At 45.9% G+C, this 20,074-nt stretch overlaps 1 protein-coding gene across 9 annotated transcripts in view; it reads left to right on the top strand.

The window, feature by feature from the left end:
- Positions 1-20,074, top strand: part of PDZD2 (PDZ domain containing 2) — a 471,153-nt gene that overhangs the window by 158,612 nt on the left and 292,467 nt on the right. For all 9 annotated transcript variants that reach the window (XM_078365629.1, XM_035291726.3, XM_035291725.3 and 6 more), the window contains one exon: positions 11,204-12,042. In XM_078365629.1, coding sequence (XP_078221755.1) covers positions 11,567-12,042 — 476 coding nt within the window. In that variant the 5' untranslated portion in view covers positions 11,204-11,566. The remainder of the gene's footprint in view (positions 1-11,203; positions 12,043-20,074) is intronic.

The raw sequence follows: 20,074 nt of genomic DNA, 5'->3' as shown, positions 1-20,074 counted from the left end.
TTAAATATAGTAAATGGATTATGTACCCAAAAGTCTAAGCACCAGAAGCATCTCATAGCACAATTGGTATGAAAGGATTTGTACACTTTGGGAGGCCGAGGCGGGTGGATCACGAGGTCAAGAGATCGAGACCATCCTGGTCAACATGGTGAAACCCCGTCTCTACTAAAAATACAAAAAATTAGCTGGGCATGATGGTGCGTGCCTGTAATCCCAGCTACTCAGGAGGCTGAGGCAGGAGAATTGCCTGAACCCAGGAGGCAGAGGTTGTGGGGAGCCGAGATGGCGCCATTGCACTCCAGCCTGGTTAACAAGAGCGAAACTCCTTCTCAAAAAAAAAAAAAAAAGAAAGGATTTGTAAAATAACTACCCTTTTTTAAAAAATCACTCTGGTGTAAGTAAAGAACATATGATAATGCTGTATGTGGATGGTGTGCTCTCCTGGGTTGTGGAAGAGCGGGTTGGTAGTGTCATGGCTGCCTATTCCATACCACATGGACAGGATGGTCAGAGGCAATGGACAGTCACCGTGACCTCATGGCTGTCTTGCTGCTAACACAGAAGCCCTGACTATTCGTGGTCAATCACCCATTCAGTAGATAGCAACTGTTTCAAAGCATTGAATTGCCATTGTACAAGTATGCAGATTGCCTGATACGTGTCCTCTTCCCTCAGTTAGTGTGCTCTTTTAGGAGTGAGATATCTAAACTCTAGAAATATTCTTAAACCGGAACTGACCGAATCCTGACATGCTGAGTAAACAGTCTTAAACTGCAGAGCTCACATTTGAAGCTACAGCAAATACATTTTAGAAGTAGGTAGGGAACAGAAATAACTTCAAATATTCATTTCAGTTTTTTGGTCTTCAACATTCATGAGTCTACCTGTAATTTCTACTCTTTCCCATTTTTATTTGGACAGACAGTCCATAGGACATATAATGTCTTCAGGTAATAGATTCTCAAAATAGCTGCTCTTTTTAATTTCATTCTTTTTTTTTTTTCTTTTTCCTATTCATCAAGGGTCATCAAACCCAGAAATTGAAGGATCTTGGGCCTGCCTTGATATTCATTTCTCTCATCTGTGAAATTGAAGGCTGGAGGCGATAATCCCTGAGGTTCCTTCTAGGTTCTTATCTTCTATAATTTATTAATATATGGGAGCCACCTCCCTCATCCCCTAAAACCTCAGCATTGACCTTGGAAAGCCTCACTTCTCAGAATCCATCCTGTGCTTCTGAGTGCACCTTCCACGGCTCTTTGCACATTTTACTGTTGCTGTTTATTTTATGGTCTCTTTCTCCAGTGGACTGCAGCCTCCACAGCCTGTTCATCTTTTCTTCTCTAGCCTAGCACAGTGCCTGGCAGAATCAACCCTTGTGGCATGAAGTAAAAGGCTGGATCAAATTCTTTTGCCTCATATGCGCAGCCCTTCATCTAGTGTGGAGTCAGCCATGTAGGCAGATAAAAAGTAGCTCTCCCAGGCTGGGCGCTATGGTTCATGCCTGTAATCCCAGCACTTTGGGAGGTCGAGGTGGGTGGATCACCTGAGGTCAGGAGTTCGAAATCAGCCTGGCCAGTGTGGTGAAACCCTGTCTCTACTAAAAATACAAAAATCAGCCGAGCATGGTGGTGGGCACCTGTAATCCTGGCTATTCGGGAGGCTGAGGCAGGCGAGTTGATTGAACACAGGTGGAGGTTGCCATGAGCTGAGATTGCACCATTGCACTCCAGCCTGGGCAACAAAAGTGAAACTTCATTTTCAAAAAAGAAAAAAACTAGCTCTCCCAAAACATAAGCTGACTTAAGGGAATCCCAGTAGTTTGTATTTGCAGTTTCTCAGTCAGTTGTACATTTGCGTGAAATACCTGGGATTATACAATTATGCTAATGTGTCACTGGTTAAGTTTATATGTGTGCTTTCACCTTTTTAAGGGGCAGACACATGCTCTGTATTTTTTTGTGCAACCCTCAAATCGAGGTAGGAACTCTGGAATAACTGCTAATTGAAAAAGTAGCAGGGCTGAAGTTGAAGAAGTCAGGATTATATTCAGGGTCTTGAATCTGAGGATGAAGAGTAAATTAAAGCAATATCTTTCCTATGGATTTTATTCAACTTTAACATAATATCTAATTAACAGGGCTTAGACAAGATAGGTGCCTGTTTTTCTCTCATGTGGTAAGAAGTCTGGAGGTGGAACGTCTGGGGCTGGTACAGCTGCTCAGGATCACAAGATGGTTGCTAAAGCTCCAGCCATCACACATGCATTCTAAGCAAGAACAAGGTAAAAGAGACCCCATATAAAAGGAGCCTTCCTGGATACCTCTCCCAACAACTTCATGGGCCAGGCCCGTATCTTATGTCCACCCCTCTTTGAAGGCCCATTAAGAAACTGCTTTTTGGCTGAGCATTTGCTCCTCAAACACAAGTGGGTTTCTGTTAGTAAGGAAAAAGCAAGCATGATATTCTGTAGGGAACTAGTATTCTCTGCCACAGTCCCCTTCTTTGGTTACTGAGACATGCCCTTCTTTCCATTCCAGGCATAGGCCAAGGGAGGTGGCACCCAAGCCTCATCCAGGTAGCATGTCCAGACTAGAGCCCCAGATCTCTGGGTGATTTGTGGTCTTTTCCATCAGCTCTAGATAGGGCTCCTTGTGAGCAATCTTCAGTACCCCCAACATACAATACTGGGAAAGGTATAAAATAACTACAACACAAATTTCAGGCACATTGGCTCATGCCTGTAATCCCAGCACTTTGGGAAGCCAAGGCAGGTGGATCACCTGAGGTCAGGAGATTGAGACCAGCCTGACCAACATGGTGAAACCCTGTCTCTACTAAAAATACAAAATCAGCCAGGCATGGTGTTACACCTGTAATCCAGCTACTTGAAAGGCTGAGGCAAGAGAATTGCTTGAACCTGGGAGGTGGAGGTTGCAGTGAGCTGAGATCATGGCACTGCACTCAGCCTGGGCAACAAAAGCAAAACTTGTCTCAGAAAAAAAAAAAAATCAATTTATAAAAGGAGAGATGGAAAAATACAGTGGTGTCGATAGCAATGACCAAATCCTTCTGGCCACGAATAGCAAGGGTCCTCACCCTGGCCACCCCTCGCTCTGATGGAAGGAACTCCTTGTTTATTGCCTTCCATGGCCCTTGCCTCTTACTGGGAGCGCATTCTTCATGTGCTACCCGCCATGGCCACTTTTGTGCTAGGCACAGGAAGGACATCATTTCTGGGGGCTGAACACATTTTGAAGCCTACTTGTTGATGTGAATTGCTGGGGAGAAAGAGGGAGAGGAAGAGGTGCAAGTTTGCCATAGAGATTTAACCATCCCAGGCTGTTATGGACCAGGGTTGGGTGTGTGTGTGTGTGTGTGTGTGTGTGTGTGTGTGTGTGTGTGTGTGTTAAGGTATCTAGTCTGTGTGTTTCTAGTCAATTCCTTGTGATTTGAATCCTCTGCTTTTTTTTTTTTTGAAACAGGCGGGAGTGGAGTGGCAAGATCTCGGCCCACTGCACCCTCCAACTCCCTGGTTCAAGGGATTCTCCTGCCTCAGCCTCCCAAGTAGATGGGACTACAGGCACGTGCCACCATGCCCAGCTAATTTTTGTATTTTTAGTAGAGACGAGGTTTTACCATGTTGGCCAGGGTGGCCTTGATCTCCTGACCTTGTGATCCATCCACCTCATGCTGAGATTACAGGTGTGTAATCTCACCCCCTACCCCCACACCTGGCCTCCTTTACTTTTTAACTGAGAATCCGCACCCATCTCTCTAAATTTTAACATAACATGTGCTGCTTAATGTATGCTGCTGAGGACAATTGGAACGATGTTTCTAGTGGGTAATCACAGTGTTGTCAACAGACTTACAAACTCCAGCCAGTAGAACACCACCTGTCTGCTTCTTTAACCCTGCAAGGGTCCATGATGTTGGGCTTACGCAATTTAGATTGCAGACTCAATGTGGAGAGCGCCTTTCTAAGCAAAGTGCTATTTCTCTTCATCTCTGATTGCTTACTGAGTTGGGGAGCTGTAGATTTGCTGAGAGTGAAAAAGCACCTACCAATATTCTAAAATTTCCTTACCATTTTTCCTAACTCCACTACCTCAGTCAACATGTAAATGACTTTGCAACATCCAGCAGTTGGCAGTTTGACGGACACTTCACACTGAATAGCTCGGGTCACCGCTTTCCAGTTCACAACTTTCAAGTCCTTAACATCTGTTTCCTGACCCCTCTTGCTCATCCAATTCCACATTAGAGGTCCTATTACTTTTAGTTCCCCCACTTCCAGGCACCAAATTCTGTGTTTTTTGGGGGTATCATTCAGCTGATTGGTTGGATTGGTAAAATCCAGATAACAGCAACTTAGCGGCACAGGGGTTCCTTTTTCCTCTCCTTTCTGCTCTTCCCTAAAGGAATGTTGGTGTAAGCCCTGCCCAACAATTTCCACTTTCATCCTATTGGCCAGAATTATGTTGTTGAGCTATCCATACCTGCAAGAGAGACTGCATTTTAGTTGAATTCATTGCTACTTGCAACAAAATAAAGGAAGAGAGAATGGGTATCAGGTAGAAAGCTACAAGCTTCTGGCCGGGCGCGGTGGCTCAAGCCTGTAATCCCAGCACTTTGGGAGGCCGAGGTGGGTGGGTCATGAGGTAAGAGATCGAGACCATCCTGGTCAACATGGTGAAACCCCGTCTCCACTAAAAATACAAAAAAAGGTGGCGCGTGCCTGTAATCCCAGCTACTCAGGAGGCTGAGGCAGGAGAATTGCCTGAACCTGGGAGGCGGAGGTTGCGGTGAGCCGAGATGGCGCCATTGCACTCCAGCCTGGGCAACAAGAGCGAAACTCCATCTCAAAAAAAAAAAAAAGAAAGCTACAAGCTTCTGACACAAGCTACATGTTTATCATATGAGGCCCATGAGTGGCTGTGGAGCAGGGACCACCAGGCTGGGTGCTGGCCTGGATAAGTCAGGTATATATATAGTACAGGAGGCCAGGGTCATCAGAAGCAGGCGGGCAGGCAGGCAGCATGCTGATGTACAAGGAGCAAGGCCAAGTCTAGTGGGTCTGGGTTCTAGTCCTGGCTTTGTTACTTATGAAATATGAGATCTTGGGCAAATTAGTTCACTACTTTGAGTCTATGATTATGGCTTTATTTTTAGACAGAGTCTCAGTCCGGTGGCCCAGTCTAGAGTGCAGTGGCGCAATCTCAGCTCACTGCAACCTTTGCCTCCCGGATTCAAGCAATTCTTATGCCCCAGCCTCCCAAGTAGCTGGGAGTATAGGCACTCGCCACCATGCCTAGCTAATTTTGTATTTTTAGTAGAGACAGAGTTTCACTGTGTTGCCCGTGCTGATCTCGAATTTCTGACCTCAGGTGATCTACCTACCTTGGCCTCCCAAAGTAGGATTATAGGCATGAGCCACTGCTCCTAGCCTTTGATTCCTTTCTTTATCTGGGCCTATAAAAGGGGAATGCTAACAATGTCTCCCAGTAGCACTGCTGTGGCCATTAAGGTAATCTGAGGAAGGTGCTTATTTATTTTATTTTATTTATTTATTTTTGGGACAGTCTCACTCTGTCTCACCCAGGCTAGAGTGCAGTGAGAGTGATCTCAGCTCATAGCAACCTCCACCCGCTGGGTTCAAGTGATTCTCCTGCCTCAGCCTCCCTAGTAGCTGGGATTACAGGTGTATGCCCCATCTCTACTAATTTTGTGTTTTTAGTAGAGCTGAGGTTTCACCATGTTGGCCAGACTGCTCTTGAACTCCCGACCTCAGATGATCCACCCGCCTTGGCCTCCCAAATTGCTGGGATTACAGGCATAAGTCACCACATCCCACCAAAGGTGCTTATTTAGAACAGTGTCTCACACATAGTTATGCTCAGAAAACATTAGCTAATGTTGGTAAAATAGGGCCAGACATCCTTTTTTAGAGGATAATCGTGAAGATTGTGGGGTAGGGGGTGGGTGGAGCAGAAGAAGAAAACAAGGAAGCTCCTAGCGCAGTGAGGGCACTTCCCCACTGTTTCTCCTGTAGCTACAACTGTCCTCTTTCATCCTTGGGCAGCCAGGCACGTCCTCACCTCAGGGCCTTTGCACTTGAGGGACATTGTCTGTTTTGTTCAGGCCCCAGCACATGATAGACACTTAGTGAACATTTGTTGAATGAATGAATAGTAGATATTTAATCATAGCTGGTTGCTTTACATAGCAGGTGTGTACAGAATTGGTTTCCTTTTAAAATGATAGCATTTTCTAAAAGTGAGAAGAGGAACCCAGCCCAGAGCATAGGAAGATTAGGCGAAGGTTGAGGAACTTGGAATTTAGCAGAGGTGAGAATAGGAGAATGTCTAGAATCCAGGACGTCTGAAGGGAGAGCTCGTACATGACAGCCCCTTGTGAATCTGATTTTAAGGCAAGGTCTGGCTAACCCAGAGGTTCCTTTTATACCCCCAGCCTCGGTAAGGATCTAGGCTCTGAATTGTGAGTGACCCTAGGCCTGTAGGAAGTGATTAGCGTCACTTAGTTCATTGTTTCTCAAGCCTTTTATTGTCCTCACATCCCTACCTGGAGAAAAATTAAATTTAACTTTTCGGTAAGATGAGAAAATACCTGCCAAGGTATAAGATTTTGTCTGGTAGGATTGAGCTTTGGTAGGAGGAGGAGGGGTCCACTAACCATTATAGCATCTAAGACTTTTTTTTTTGCCCCCCTCAACTAATTGTCACCCCCTTGTGAGTAATGTCACCTCTACTGAGAATGCATGGCTTAGCTGAGACAGGATCCAAGAAACCTGGTAGATGTTATCACCATATCAGTACATTATCTCAGTAACAGAAGCATTTATTTTGAATGCTAAGGCTGTCAGCTTCAGATGACTCAAAATTAATTTAAATTATCACAGCTATTTGCTTGAGATGGGAATCTAATTGGAGAATTATTTTTGATATGCAAAAGTGGACTGGGCTGTTGCAGTGAACCTCCATGTCCAAAAATTGTGCTCACTGTTGAGATGGACTGATTTTCAAGATGGGAAGCTTGTAGGCCTTTGCACAGACCAGCCATCCAGGTTGTCAGCATTTATAACTGCAGATTTCTGTTCTGTGTCTTCTCCGAGTCAATGTTTTGCTTACTGGACTGTTTTATTGGATGTTGTGGAAGAACCACACTTTTCATAGTATTGCAACATCATCTGTCTTTTCTTATGCCCTGAATCATCTCAAATCATTGTAAGTGGATGTTGATGCTTTTACTTCCCTTGTTTTTAGAAAAATCCCAGGAAATGGGTTGGTAGAATAAAGACTGGAAGGATGACTGGAGAGCCCTTGATGACAGGTATGGGATTGAAAGGCTGGGCTGGCCCACGGACACGTGGACTAAGTGCCTTTAAGGGTATCTGTGTATTTCCAACAACTTTTCCTCTTCTGAAAACTGCCCCCCTGCCCCTACCACCTTCTAGGGTCCTCAGTGGTCCTGTTGCTATCCTTTGGCCCCACCACCTTGGCTAACAGTGATTGAACATCAGATCCGAGCTAAGCCCATTACCTTCGCTTACTTCCAATGTAGTAATTAACAACTCGGGTTGCAAAGAGTGGAGTGGAAAACAACTCAAGGCAAAGTTTATTTTCATTGAAAATTTTGTTTAGTTTCATTTTTCTTGTTTTTTTTTTCTTTCCTTTCTTTTCTTTTCTTCTTTCTTTTTTTTTTTTTTTTTTTTTTGAGACAGAGTTTTGCTCTTGTTGTCCGGGTTGGAGTGCAATGGCTGATCTTGTCTCACTGTAACCTCTGCCTCCTGGGTTTAAGAGATTCTTCTGCCTCAACTTCCCTACTAGCTGGGATTACAGGTGCCCGCCACCATGCCCAACTAATTTTTTGTATTTTTAGTAGAGACAGGATTTCACTATATTGGCCAGGCTGGTCTCTAACTCCTGACTTCAGGTGATCCACCCACCTCAGCCTCCCGAAATGCTGGGATTACAGGTGTGAGCCACCCCACATGACTGTTTTTTCTTTTCTATTTTTTTCATTTTAAAGTCATCAGAATTTTACAATGTAATTTATTGTAAGGATCAATGCTGTCTTTCAGGTTATGGAGCAGGCAGCAATGTAGCCCTGTCCAGATGGCGGAAAGTGAGGATGGGAAAGCCGTGGGGAAACAAGGGGATGCTCTCTCCCAGTCCTGCGTCTCTGTCCGCCACTGATCAACTTTTATTTCTCAGCAGGATGACTTTCTTTGCTACTCAGTCCACACAGGAGATAGAATTACTCAAAAGTTCATTAGTTAAAAAGCTATGATTCCTGCCACACAGTAGAAACTAGGGCTCTTTCAGAGTCTCAGTACTGAGCTCTCAGGGAAGAACCCTGATTGTTCCAGCATGGGTGAGCTGTCTAAACTGCAGGGTGGGGTTATCGTAGACCTAATTTCCATTTATTTATGTATCTCCCCACTAAGCTATGAATTCCTTCAGGGCAAGGAATTTGCCTTATTGATGGTATATAACCAGTGCCAAGTTCAAGGACTTGATAAATGTTCAATAAATACTTGCTGAATAAATCAGTGAGTGAGTGAATACCAGTTGACACCAGGAAAATACTTCCTACTACTCCTCAGTTTGGTTTTTCTCAATCAGACTTATTTAAAGAGCATCTTGCCCAAGATATTTACTCTGTTTTTATATGTGTGGAGCCATCTCAACTGTTGACTAACATCTTGAATCACAGGCTGTTAAAATTTTAATGTAAAGCATCTTTTAAAATGTTGTTATTGGGAGTCTACGATGTGGTAGGTGCTGTGCTGGAGTAGTGAAGATATTGATGAATAAGACAGTGACCAGCCTGGCCATGGTGAAACCCTGACTCTACTAAAAATACAAAAATTAGCCGGGCATGACGGCGGGGGCCTGTAGTCTCAGTTACTTGGGAGGCTGAGGCAGAATTGCTTGAACCTAGGAGGCGGAGGTTGCAGTGAGCTGAAATCATGTCACATCAGCCTTAGTGACAGAGTGAGACTTCGGCTAAAAAAAAAGACCCTGGCGTTGTATTTGAATACCTCTCCATTGAGTGTGAAAAACCTTAGGGATCATTTAATGGAAGGCTTAACTTTCTAATTTTACAGATGAAGAAAAGGAGACTCATAAAGGTTGTTAGGCCTGATGGAAAATGCTTTGGTTTATTCATAAGATTTTAATATGGATGCTTGTGAACTAATTTTTCAGTGAGAGGTATCGCTTATTCATTCAGCAATAAGCAATTCAGTCTTTGTACATATATGGATTATTATTTTTTTAATATAGAATAAAGGACTGGAAGGATTACTGGAAAGACCTTTTTTTGGTTACTGGTTGTTTTCCACTCTTTGCAACCCAAGTTGTGAATTACTGCATTGGAAGTGAGTGAAGCTAATTGGCTCAGCTCAGATCAGATGTCCAATCACTGTTGGCCAAGGGGGTGGGGCCAAAGGATAGCGACTGGACCACTGAGGACCCACCCTCAGGCTCTAGAAGGTGGTGGAGGCTGGGGAGCAGTTTTCAGAAGAGGGAAAATTGTTGGAAATACACGGATACCCTTAAAGACACTCAGTCTCATTCTTAGGTGTCCATGGGCTACAGAACCTTTCAATCCCATACCTATCTTGCATTTAGTTTTTGTTGTTGTTTTTCAAGACAGATTCTTGCTCTGCCACCCAGGCTGGAATATAGTGGCATGATCTCAGCTTACTGCAACCTCTGCTCCCCAGCTTCAAGCGATTCTCTTGCCTCAGCCTCCCGAGTAGCTGGGATTACAAGTGCCCACCACCACACTCGGCTAATTTTTGTATTTTTAATAGAGACGGGGTTTCACCATGTTGGTCAGGTTGGTCTCGAACTCCTGACCTCGTGATCTGTCCGCCTTAGCCTCCCAAAGTGCTGGGATTACAGCCGTGAGCCACCACGCCCGGCCTTGCATTTCTTTTTAACAGCCATGTGATTATATAGATGATATTTGCTAAGCATTTGATTTATTTGGAACCAATTAATACCTGGCAGTTAAATTCTTTGGAAAGTCAAAGCACACTATATTGGAAATTTCTTTTTCGTTACTGAGTAATAAGGTCATTTGTTATTGACATGGCTTCTGACACCTCTCCCCTGCATTATTATTCCTTGTTAAATCACTTCCTGAGAAGGATGGAGAATGTTTTCCACCTTGGATGTCATGGTTTATATTTACTTTCTCTGGGAGAAAGTGAAGTTCAGAGAAAAGAGTGAAAGGGATCATTTTTTTCTGTTTATGGAGAATGGAGGTGAAATTTTTCTTTGGTGGAGAAGGCAAGTTGGCAGTGGAATTCAATTAACCTTTCACTGGGGGTCTAAGAGGTGCCAGGCACTGTGCAGAATTCAGAGGGAGTGTGAGGCTCTAGCTCTGGTGGGAGCCGCTGGCCCTGCTATCTGCTGGCTGGTGTCACCACTGTATTCAATTGTTTAAAAGCAAGCAAAGAAGGCGCCTGTCTTCTCACCCAGGTGTTTGGAGAAACCATTCTCTGTAGTGGATGGCTTTTAGGTTGGCCTGAAAATAAATCAGTTTTAACCATTTGTCAAAGGAAATGGAAAAGCCGGGCTGCAAAGAGCCAGGCTTCCCTCTGAATCTCCACGATGGCAAAGTTTAGGAATGGTGGTGCCTGGGGACGGAGGCGGGATCTCTCCGTGGTGTTGATCGGATCTTTGTTCTCTGGGCAGTGTTGTCAGAACATATTTCTGGAATGGCGAGCCCTCCTGTGTGTGCAGCTGGGCTGCCCAAGGCGAATCAACATAGATTTTCATTTTCAAGGATTGTATGATTTTAAATATATTCACATCTTGCCACAGCCTTCCACAGGGTCTTGTCACACAGTCTCCTGTTTGGCTGTGAGTTTGATGGTATATTGATGGGGGTCGTCTTAGCACAAGTCATCTGGTTTCTCTGCTGATCAGGGAAACTTCCTGGAGAATACCAGTGTTCCAGAGGCTTCTGTCTGAGAGAAGAGAGTGTATGTCTATACAGCGTGGAGGGGGCGACATGGGGGAATGGGGAGGCGTTAGATTCTGGGTTTGTGCTTGGTATCTGAAAAGTACACAGTCCTTCTGTACCACAGGAGGCCATGTTTTCCAGGTGACAAGTCTCACTGTTGTAACTGGAGCTTTTTGTTTTTTTCCTCTTCCTCTCCCAGGTGCGAATGAGCCCAGGGAAGGACACACTGCCAGCCGCTGCTAGAGGGATCCTCCATTCCTGCGTCACTTGCATGGTCCTGCTGTGAAAAGAACCCAGCAGGAACTTGTTAGACACTTCCTTCCTTCCCTCACTGAGCACTCCTGGGCCATCGTTCCACAGTTATCCTAACTGGGTCCTACCTTCCTCTTGCCAAGGCAAATAGCATAGTCTCGAGTGGGTGTCCCTAGGCTCATCTGCCAGCCTGAATATGAACACAGGTAAAGCTAATGATGGCCAGGGACCCCAGGGGACATGGGGCCCTGTGGGGTCCGGCCCCCAGGAGCAGGCCCTTTCATGATGCTGCTGTCTGGGAGTGAGCACCATGCCCATCACCCAGGACAATGCTGTGCTGCACCTGCCCCTCCTCTACCAGTGGCTGCAGAACAGCCTGCAGGAGGGTGGGGATGGGCCGGAGCAGCGGCTCTGCCAGGCGGCCATCCAGAAGCTGCAGGAGTACATCCAGCTGAACTTTTCTGTGGATGAGAGTACAGTCCCACCTGATCACAGCCCCCCTGAAATGGAGATCTGTACTGTGTACCTCACCAAGGAGCTGGGGGACACCGAGACTGTGGGGCTCAGTTTTGGGAACATCCCTGTTTTCGGAGACTATGGTGAAAAGCGCAGAGGGGGCAAGAAGAGGAAAACCCACCAGGGTCCTGTGCTGGATGTGGGCTGCATCTGGGTGACAGAGCTGAGGAAGAACAGCCCAGCAGGGAAGAGTGGGAAGGTGCGACTGCGGGATGAGATCCTCTCACTGAACGGGCAGCTGATGGTTGGAGTTGATGTCAGTGGGGCCAGGTAAGTGGGGGAACACCTGTTGGCATGGGGGCTGGACATGGGAAGGCTGTGGTTCCCAGGTGTCGGGTGTGTAAATCTGCAGCTGCAGAGGGTTATGAATCCTGCCAGTAAGAAGCTGATGGCATAAGAAATGTCTCACTGAAAGCCTCTCATCCATTCAACCAGCATCACTGCTACAACTGGAGCACAAAGGCTGGGTCTTGGATTCGTTTTCATCTGCCTGTCCCAAATCACCTTAGTCCCAGTAACCATGAGGCTCCCGGACTCACAGTCCAGAAGCCCCACCCTGGAAGCTCCACTTTGATCTCATCTGAATGTTTACTGAACACTCTTGAGCATATTTCTGTTTTCTACCCACATGGCCATCCACCACCCTACGAAGTTATTATTGGACTGTCTTGGTGTTTCCCAGGTGCATCAGGGAACAAGACCCCAGGGGCCCAAGACCATTCTCAGGTTCAGTGATTAACTAGGATTCACAAACTCAGAAAAGCAGTCGTATTTGTAGTTTCAGTTCATTACACTGAAAGGACACAGATGAACATCAGCAAAGGTAAAAGACAGGGAGAGTCGAGTCCAGGGGAGACCAGGCTCAAGCATCCAGTCGTCTCTCCCGGTGGAGTTGTGCAGACAGTGCTCAGTTCTCCCGGCAGTGATGTTTGATGCCAACCAGGGATGCTCACTTGAATCTTGGTGTCCAAGGTTTTTTCTTGGGGGTAGGTCATATGAGCATGGAGTACCTGTGTGGTTGGCCTTAGCTACTCCTCTCAAGTCACTCCAGAGGTCAGACTAATGCCACATGACCCAAGTCTTCCACCCTAAGTCACAGTCTTAGCGTAAACTCTTTGACAAGGCCAAATGCCCCCAGGTATACAAAGATACTTTTGTCAAGCAAGGTATTCCAAGGGGCTAGATGTTATCTCCCGGGAGCTAGTCCTTTCTTTGGAATGCACATGGTCTCAATACCCCACCCCTGAAGTTAATTCTTTACTGCACAACAGGGTTTTAATGCAAAAGAAGTAGCACTGCAATGTAAATTGCCTCAGCAAGGCAACTACAGATGGAACAATGGCGAGTGTACACCTGGACAAGGGAGGGGAAGTGGTTCCTATTCCTGACGGAGGTCACCCCTACTGCTGTGTCATTCCCTTATTAGCTAGGGTTAGACCGCACAGTCTAGACTAATCCCGACTGGCTGTTTTAAAGAGAGCAGTGATAGGAGTCAGAGTGGCAGGGTGGGTAGTTTGGCGGGAAGGACAGTTACGGGCAGGTCAGAGCAGGTAGCCAGGGGTGACCTAGGTCAAAGCAGGTGACTGGAGCAGGTGGCTGGGACAGGTGACAAGGATGAGTCAGGACAGAGCAGGGGGCCGGGGAACAGATGTGAACGACTGATCAGAACTGATGGGAAAGGTTGTTTACTGAAGCTACAATGAAGTTAGACTTTAAAATGGAGGATGAATCAGTACTGACATACTGATTCCTTGAAGAGAAGCCTGGAGTTCATGGTGTCTAACAATAGGTATATAGAAAAGAGAATTTCAAGATATTCTGAGTGAGATCCATGAATTTTGTCAAGCTTTCAGGGGCTCCTGGGAGTATGGCTCCTATGTCCTAGAAGGAGAGAATCATGGAGATAAGGCTACCTTGAGAAACGTAGTAATCTTTGGATGATGGAGACATCTAATCCAAGGAGACTCTGCAAGGAGAGAACTGGAGCAGAAATACCTTGACCTTAATCTTCATCTTCCCTCCGATGTCAGAGCCCCCCATCCGTGGAAACCAGCCAGAAGCCAAGGGGCAGGGGAGTCCATCGATTTGTCTATATGTATCAGTGCCCTGGTGCAAAGTACAGGGTCGAGAAGGATGGAGATTGGATGTGGAGGTCAATAAGAAGTCATCGGGCACATAGAACATGGTCCAAATTCAAACGATCCAGTACATGGAAAGGACGTAGCACAGAGCTGGTGGGCAGGTGTGAGTACGTATGTAGTAGACATCTTACCAGTAATTCCTTTGGTTTGCCTCTTCAACTGCAGAGATGCTTTTAGCGAGGGAACAGTGGACTGGGTTTGGGATTCCAGGTTCTCTCCGAGGTCATCTAGCAACTAGCTTTGAGACCCTGGGTAAGTGTGTTGGGATGGTGGCATTGGGGTGGGAGGGAGGTTTGCTGTAGCTGCCTAAGCTAAAATATTAGGGGTAAATCTGTGAAACACTTTTTTATCTTCTGGGCTAGTGTTATTGTTCCAGAAGCCTGTAGAGGTCAACTGGTGTTCCTGGGATGCCACAGTGATAACTGGCAGAGCCGAGGCTCAGTCCCCCTCTCTGACTCCGAGCCGAATGTCCGACTCTGTGTACTGATCCACTTCTGGACACTCAAAAAGAGATGCTTGGATGGGTGTGGCCTGTACATATCTGCACTCAAATAGCTGAAGCTGAGGAGCTTAGGAAATAGGAATGGGAGAAAATGTCAGGGAATAGACCAGTACGTTTCATAATCGTTACATTTGGCTCTTCCATAACATACCTGAGATTTGTTTTAGTCAAGTACGGTAAGAGACACTGACATGGAAATGACTGTCACGAACGTTCAGATCTCTAGAAGCAGGAGGCATGCCACAACACGCAGGGCTACACAGGGACATGCCAGGGTTACTCAGGAGGCAGAGGAGAGTGAGGAGAGCATGACTTAAAGCCTTTATTTTTTTTTAAATTTTTTTATTAGAGACCGCCTCTTACTCTGTCATTCAGGCTGGAGTGCAGAGGCGCAATCTTGAACTCTTGGGCTCAAAGGATCCTCCCACCTTAGCCTCTCTCGTAACTAAGTCTACAGGTGTGCACCACCGCATCTGGCTTTTTTTTTGGGTAGAGATGGTATGTTACTATGTTGCCCAGGTTGGTCTCAAACTCCTGGCCTCAAGTGATCCTCCCACCTCAGCCTCCAAAAGTGTTAGGATTACAGGTGTGAGCCACTGCACCCAGCCCCATAGGCTCTATTGAGGTTTTCATGGGAAGGAACAGAGGAGGCAGGGTAGGTATGCTGAGTGTGCTTAGGATTGGATAGTTTGAATAATTTCAGTAGGCTCTGGACTATATGGGTGGTCCTTAGTTGTCCAACTATCTGGCCCTGGAGTGATTTGAGGAAGGGAGAGTAGTGTGTGAGTTTGATAAAGGAGATAATTGGGTAGACTCTGGGTTGGTTGGTTTGTATGTTAAAGCTCTACTCACAAGGGAGTCCTTTGCTATCTCCAGGAATTAGCTACCCCTGGGACAGGCAGCTTGTCCACATTCAAGACTCCAAATGTCAGAGCATCAAGAATACAAAAAATAGGGGGAAATTAGCTCACACCCGTAATTTCAGCACTTTGGGAGGTGGAGACAGGAGGATCACTTGAGCCCAGGGGTTCAAGACCAGCCTGGGCAACATGGCAAGGATCCATCTCTACAAAAATATTTTTTTAATTAGCCAGGTATGGTGGTGCACACCTGTAGTCCCAGCTACTCGGGAGGCTAAGGTGGGAGGAATGCTTAAGCCCAGAAGGTCGAGGTTACAGTGAGCCATGTTGGCACCACTGTACTCCAGCCTGGGCAACACAACAAGACTCTGCCTCCAAAAAAAAAAAAAAAAAGGATATAGATAATAAGAACATATAAACATATAATAATGAAAACGCTGGGCTTCTGGAAACCTTCCACAACTGAGGAAGTAAAGTCTAGTTTAGTGCTCAACAGTCATGACTTTGAAAGTACTGTCTGTGATGATGTCGCCATTTGTTTGCTGGACAATGAAAAGCCAGGTGAAAGACGGTGTACCCTGAAGCCACTGAGATGTAGTAGTAGGAGAAGGGGAAGACGAAGACCTATTGCTTGGTGTTCATGAAAGAGAGCTTGAAATTAAATCAAGTAATGAGGCAAGGAATCCTCAAGTTCTGGGCTCCTCTTCCCTCATAACAATCAAGGAGTTAACCAGATAGACTAGCTTGAATTTTCACTCCTTAGTTCCCTTGAATAATTGCAAGAAGTGGGTGGGGCACAGTGGCTGGTGCCTGTAATCCCAGCACTTTGGGAGGCCCAGGTGGGTGGATCACCTGAGGTCAGGTGTTTGAAACCAGCCTGGCCAACATGGGAAAACCCTGCCTCTACTAAAAATACAAAAAAAAAACAGCCGGGCATGGTGATGTGCATCTGTAATCCCAGCTACTCAGGAAGCTGAGCCTGGAAAATCACTTGGACCCAGAAGGCAGAGGCTGCAGCGAGCCAAGATTGTGCTATGGCACTCCAGCGTGGGTGACAGAGCGAGATTCCGTCTCAAGAAAGAAAAATTTGCAAGTACCATTTATCGAGCAGTTTCTGCCATAAAGGATGTCTGCCAACCACTATCTCATTTAATAGCGACCACAATTTCATAAAGGACCGCCTTTGATGAGAAACCTTGGCTGTATATCAATAGCCCAAGGTCACCAAAGTAAGAGGCAAAACCAGATTTGAACCCAAGTCCTTCTGGCTCCATCGTCTACATTCCTAACCACTGCGCTGTGCTGCCTCAGCCTCTGCGCTAGACCTGTATTTTGGTCCTGTGCGATGTGGTGCGTCATTTCATGGATGGTTTACATCTTCACCAGATACCTCCTCACTATAATCAGACTCCAGGTAGGAAAATGACTTATGAAGAGCAAACTATAAGGCTTCTACCTGCCCAAACTTGACAAGGAAATCAAGCCCCCTGCCTCATTTTATAAAAAGAAGCCTGGCGGGCAGTGGTGGCTCACACCTATAATCCCAGCACTTTGGGAGGCTGAGGTGGGTGGATCACCTGAGGCCAGGAGTTTGAGACCAGCCTGGCCAACATGGGGAAACCCTGCCTCTACTAAAAATACAAAAAAAAACAGCCAGGCATGGTGATGTGCATCTGTAATCCCAGCTACTCAGGAAGCTGAGGCTGGAGAATCACTTGAACCCAGAAGGCAGAGGTTGCAGTGACCTGAGATCGCACTGCCATTGCACTCCAGCCTGGGCAACAGAGACTCCATCTCAAAATAAATAAAATAAGTAAAATAAAAGGAAGCCTAGTTTTAGTATAGATTCCTTTTGGCAAATTTAGCTCTAGCCAGAGCTTCAGGACTAGAGAAGCACTTTTGAGATTTAGGAAGTAGAGAGTTGAAAATGTTTTATTTTTATTTGGTTTTCGTTTTGTTTTGTTTTGCTTTTTGAGATGGAGTCTCACTCTACCACCCAGGCTGGAGTGCAGTGGCGCAATCTCAGCTCACTGCAATCTCTGCTTTCCAGGTTCAAGCGATTCTCCTGCATCAGCCTCCCACAGGAGCCTCCCACAACATAGTAAGATAACATCTCTACAAAAAAAAAATATATATATAGCCAGATGCAGTGGTGCACACCTGTAGTCTTAGTTACTGAAGAGGCTAAGGTGGGAGGATCCTTTGAACCCAAGAGTTCAAGGCAGCAGTGAGCTATGATTGTGCCTCTGCACTCCAGCCTGGGTGATTGAGTAAGATGTGATCTCTAACAAAAAAATAAAAAATAAAATAAAGGCTTTGAGGCATGTTCTCCTCTCTCTCCTCTGCCTGTAGCTGGGACCACAGTCGCCTGCTGCCATGCCCAGCTCATGTTTGTATTTTTAGTAGAGACGTCACTGTGCTAGCCAGGATGGTCTCAATCTCCTGACCTCATGATCCACCCACCTCAGCCTCCCAAAGTGCTGGGATTACAGGCGTGAGCCACCGCGCCCAGCCTGAAAGTGTTGTATTGTATGTTCTCAAGATGTTCCTTGTCACTCTTTGTAACTGTTTCCTTCAACACTAAATTTTCACACTTATCTATGTGAGTTTTGTCCTAAAAAGCAGTAAGTAGAAATTAGAGTTCTGTTGAGACGCTGGTGTACCTCTCTGCCCCCCAGCAAATGGCTCCTCAGTTGTGGTTGTCTGTTCACTCTTATTTGCAACCAATGGGTTTCGGGGTTAACACACCAACTTAACCGCCAGCGTGATAAACAGTCCACACTAGCGAGTACAGCTGTCGTTATGAGGCACTCTCTTGCAGTCTGTTCTGCTCCACGTCTGGAGTTTGATTTTGAATTCAAAACTACCTTAGATGATGTTATGGGTTGAATTACGCCCCCCCAAAATTCCTACATTGAAGTCCTAGCCCCCAAAATATGACCTTATTTAGAAACAGGGTCATCGCAGAAGGAATTAGTTAAGCTGAGGTCCTACTGGAGGAGGCTGGCCCCTAGCCCAGGATAACTGTTGTCTTCATTAAAAGGGCAAATTCTGGCCGGGCACAGGGGCTCATGCCTGTAATCCCAGCACTTTGGGAGGCTGAGGCAGGCGGATCACAAAGTCAAGAGATCAACACCATCCTGGCCAACATGGTGAAACCCCTTCTCTACTAAAAATACAAAAATTAGCTGGGCATGGTGATGCGTGCCTGTAGTCCCAGCTACTCGGGAGGTTGAGGCAGGAGAATCGCTTGAACCCAGGAGGTGGAGGTTGCAGTGAGTCAAGATCGTGCCACTGCACACCTGCCTGGTGACAGAGTAAGACTCCGTCTAAGGAGAAAAGAAAAAAAAGGGCAAATTCGGACACAGACACACAGGAACAACACCATGTATGATTGGAGTTATGCTACTGAAAGCCAAGGAATGTCCAGAAGACAAGAGACAGGCTTGGAACAGGCCCTTCCCCAGCCTCTCCATTACTAGGGGAGCTTGGCCCTACTGATGCCTTGAGCTCAGGCTTCTCACCTCTAGAACCGTGAGACTGTAAATCCCTGTGGCTTAAGCCTCCCAGTTTGTGGTCACCCTAGAAAACTTCTAATACAGGTGGCATGTGATCCCTGTCACCTTATAGGAGTCCATTTTTCGGATGATTTCCTCCCCGACACTGGACACTTCAGAGTGCTATGGATGTTTTTGGATGGGACACTGAGAATCATGTGTGTGTTGAGTGTGGGAGGAGCAGGTACAATGTGTGGAAGATGAGGTCATGATTTGCTTATTTCAAAAAGTAGTTTAGGGTCAATTTGGAATGTCCATACCTGAAGAAAGAACAAAAAATTCCAGGCCATGGGTTTGACAGACCTTCTGTACCCTAGACCCAGGTTAGAACCTAAACCTCTGACTGTCCCCAAATTACAGATCCTGTTCCTGATTCCTACCTTCTCACTGGCTGGCACTCCTGATCCCTAGTAACCCTGGGAACCTTTATTCTTTTGAGTGGTAGCAGCTTCATCCTGGAGAACTTTCTGGGAACAGGAGGTATCCGTGGTGTTTGATGTCACGTGTCCCATCTTGAAGCCATAACTGATAACTTATGGAGGAAAGTTTTTGTTTGTGAGCTCCATCATAGCCACTCTGGGGACCTTCTGGAATGTTCTACTTACTTGTTTGGTGCAGGAGAACTGGGAAGATTTTTCTAGATTAGTTCCTACAGAGGAATACTTTGTAACTGCAGTCACTCCCTAGCTTTCTATAAGTAGACCAGATTTGTTCCCTAAGGACAGATTGTTCCAAATTGGTCACAAAATACGGAATTAATTAAAACAAAACCCACACACTAAAACAGAAACAAATAGTCTTTTCAGAAAACTAAAAGTCTTTTCACTTAAAATGCATTTTTGCAAAATGTAAACTTTTGGTGTGTTTGTGTACACACACACACACACAGAGACACACACACACCCATATTTTTGAAACGGAGTTTCACTCTTGTTGTTCCTGCTGGAGTGCAGTGGAACGATCTCAACTCACTGCAACCTCTGCCTTCTGGGTTCAAGTGATTCCTCTGCCTCAGCCTCCTCAATAGCTGGGATTATAAATTCCCACCACCATGCCTGGCTAATTTTTTGTAGTTTTAGTAGAGATGGGATTTCACCCTGTTGGCCAAGCTGGTCTTGAACTCCTGAGCTTAGGTGATCCACCCACTTTGACCTCCCAAAGTTCTGGGATTACAGGCATGAGCCACTGCGCTTGTCCGTCTTTGTACATTAGTAAACGTGAGCAGAGCACAGTGCAAAGAAC

This window comes from Callithrix jacchus, chromosome 2, assembly GCF_049354715.1.
Source record: "Callithrix jacchus isolate 240 chromosome 2, calJac240_pri, whole genome shotgun sequence".
NCBI lineage: Eukaryota > Metazoa > Chordata > Mammalia > Primates > Cebidae > Callithrix > Callithrix jacchus.
Note: the sequence above shows the minus strand (reverse complement) of the source record. Positions and strands in the feature narration are given on the sequence as shown.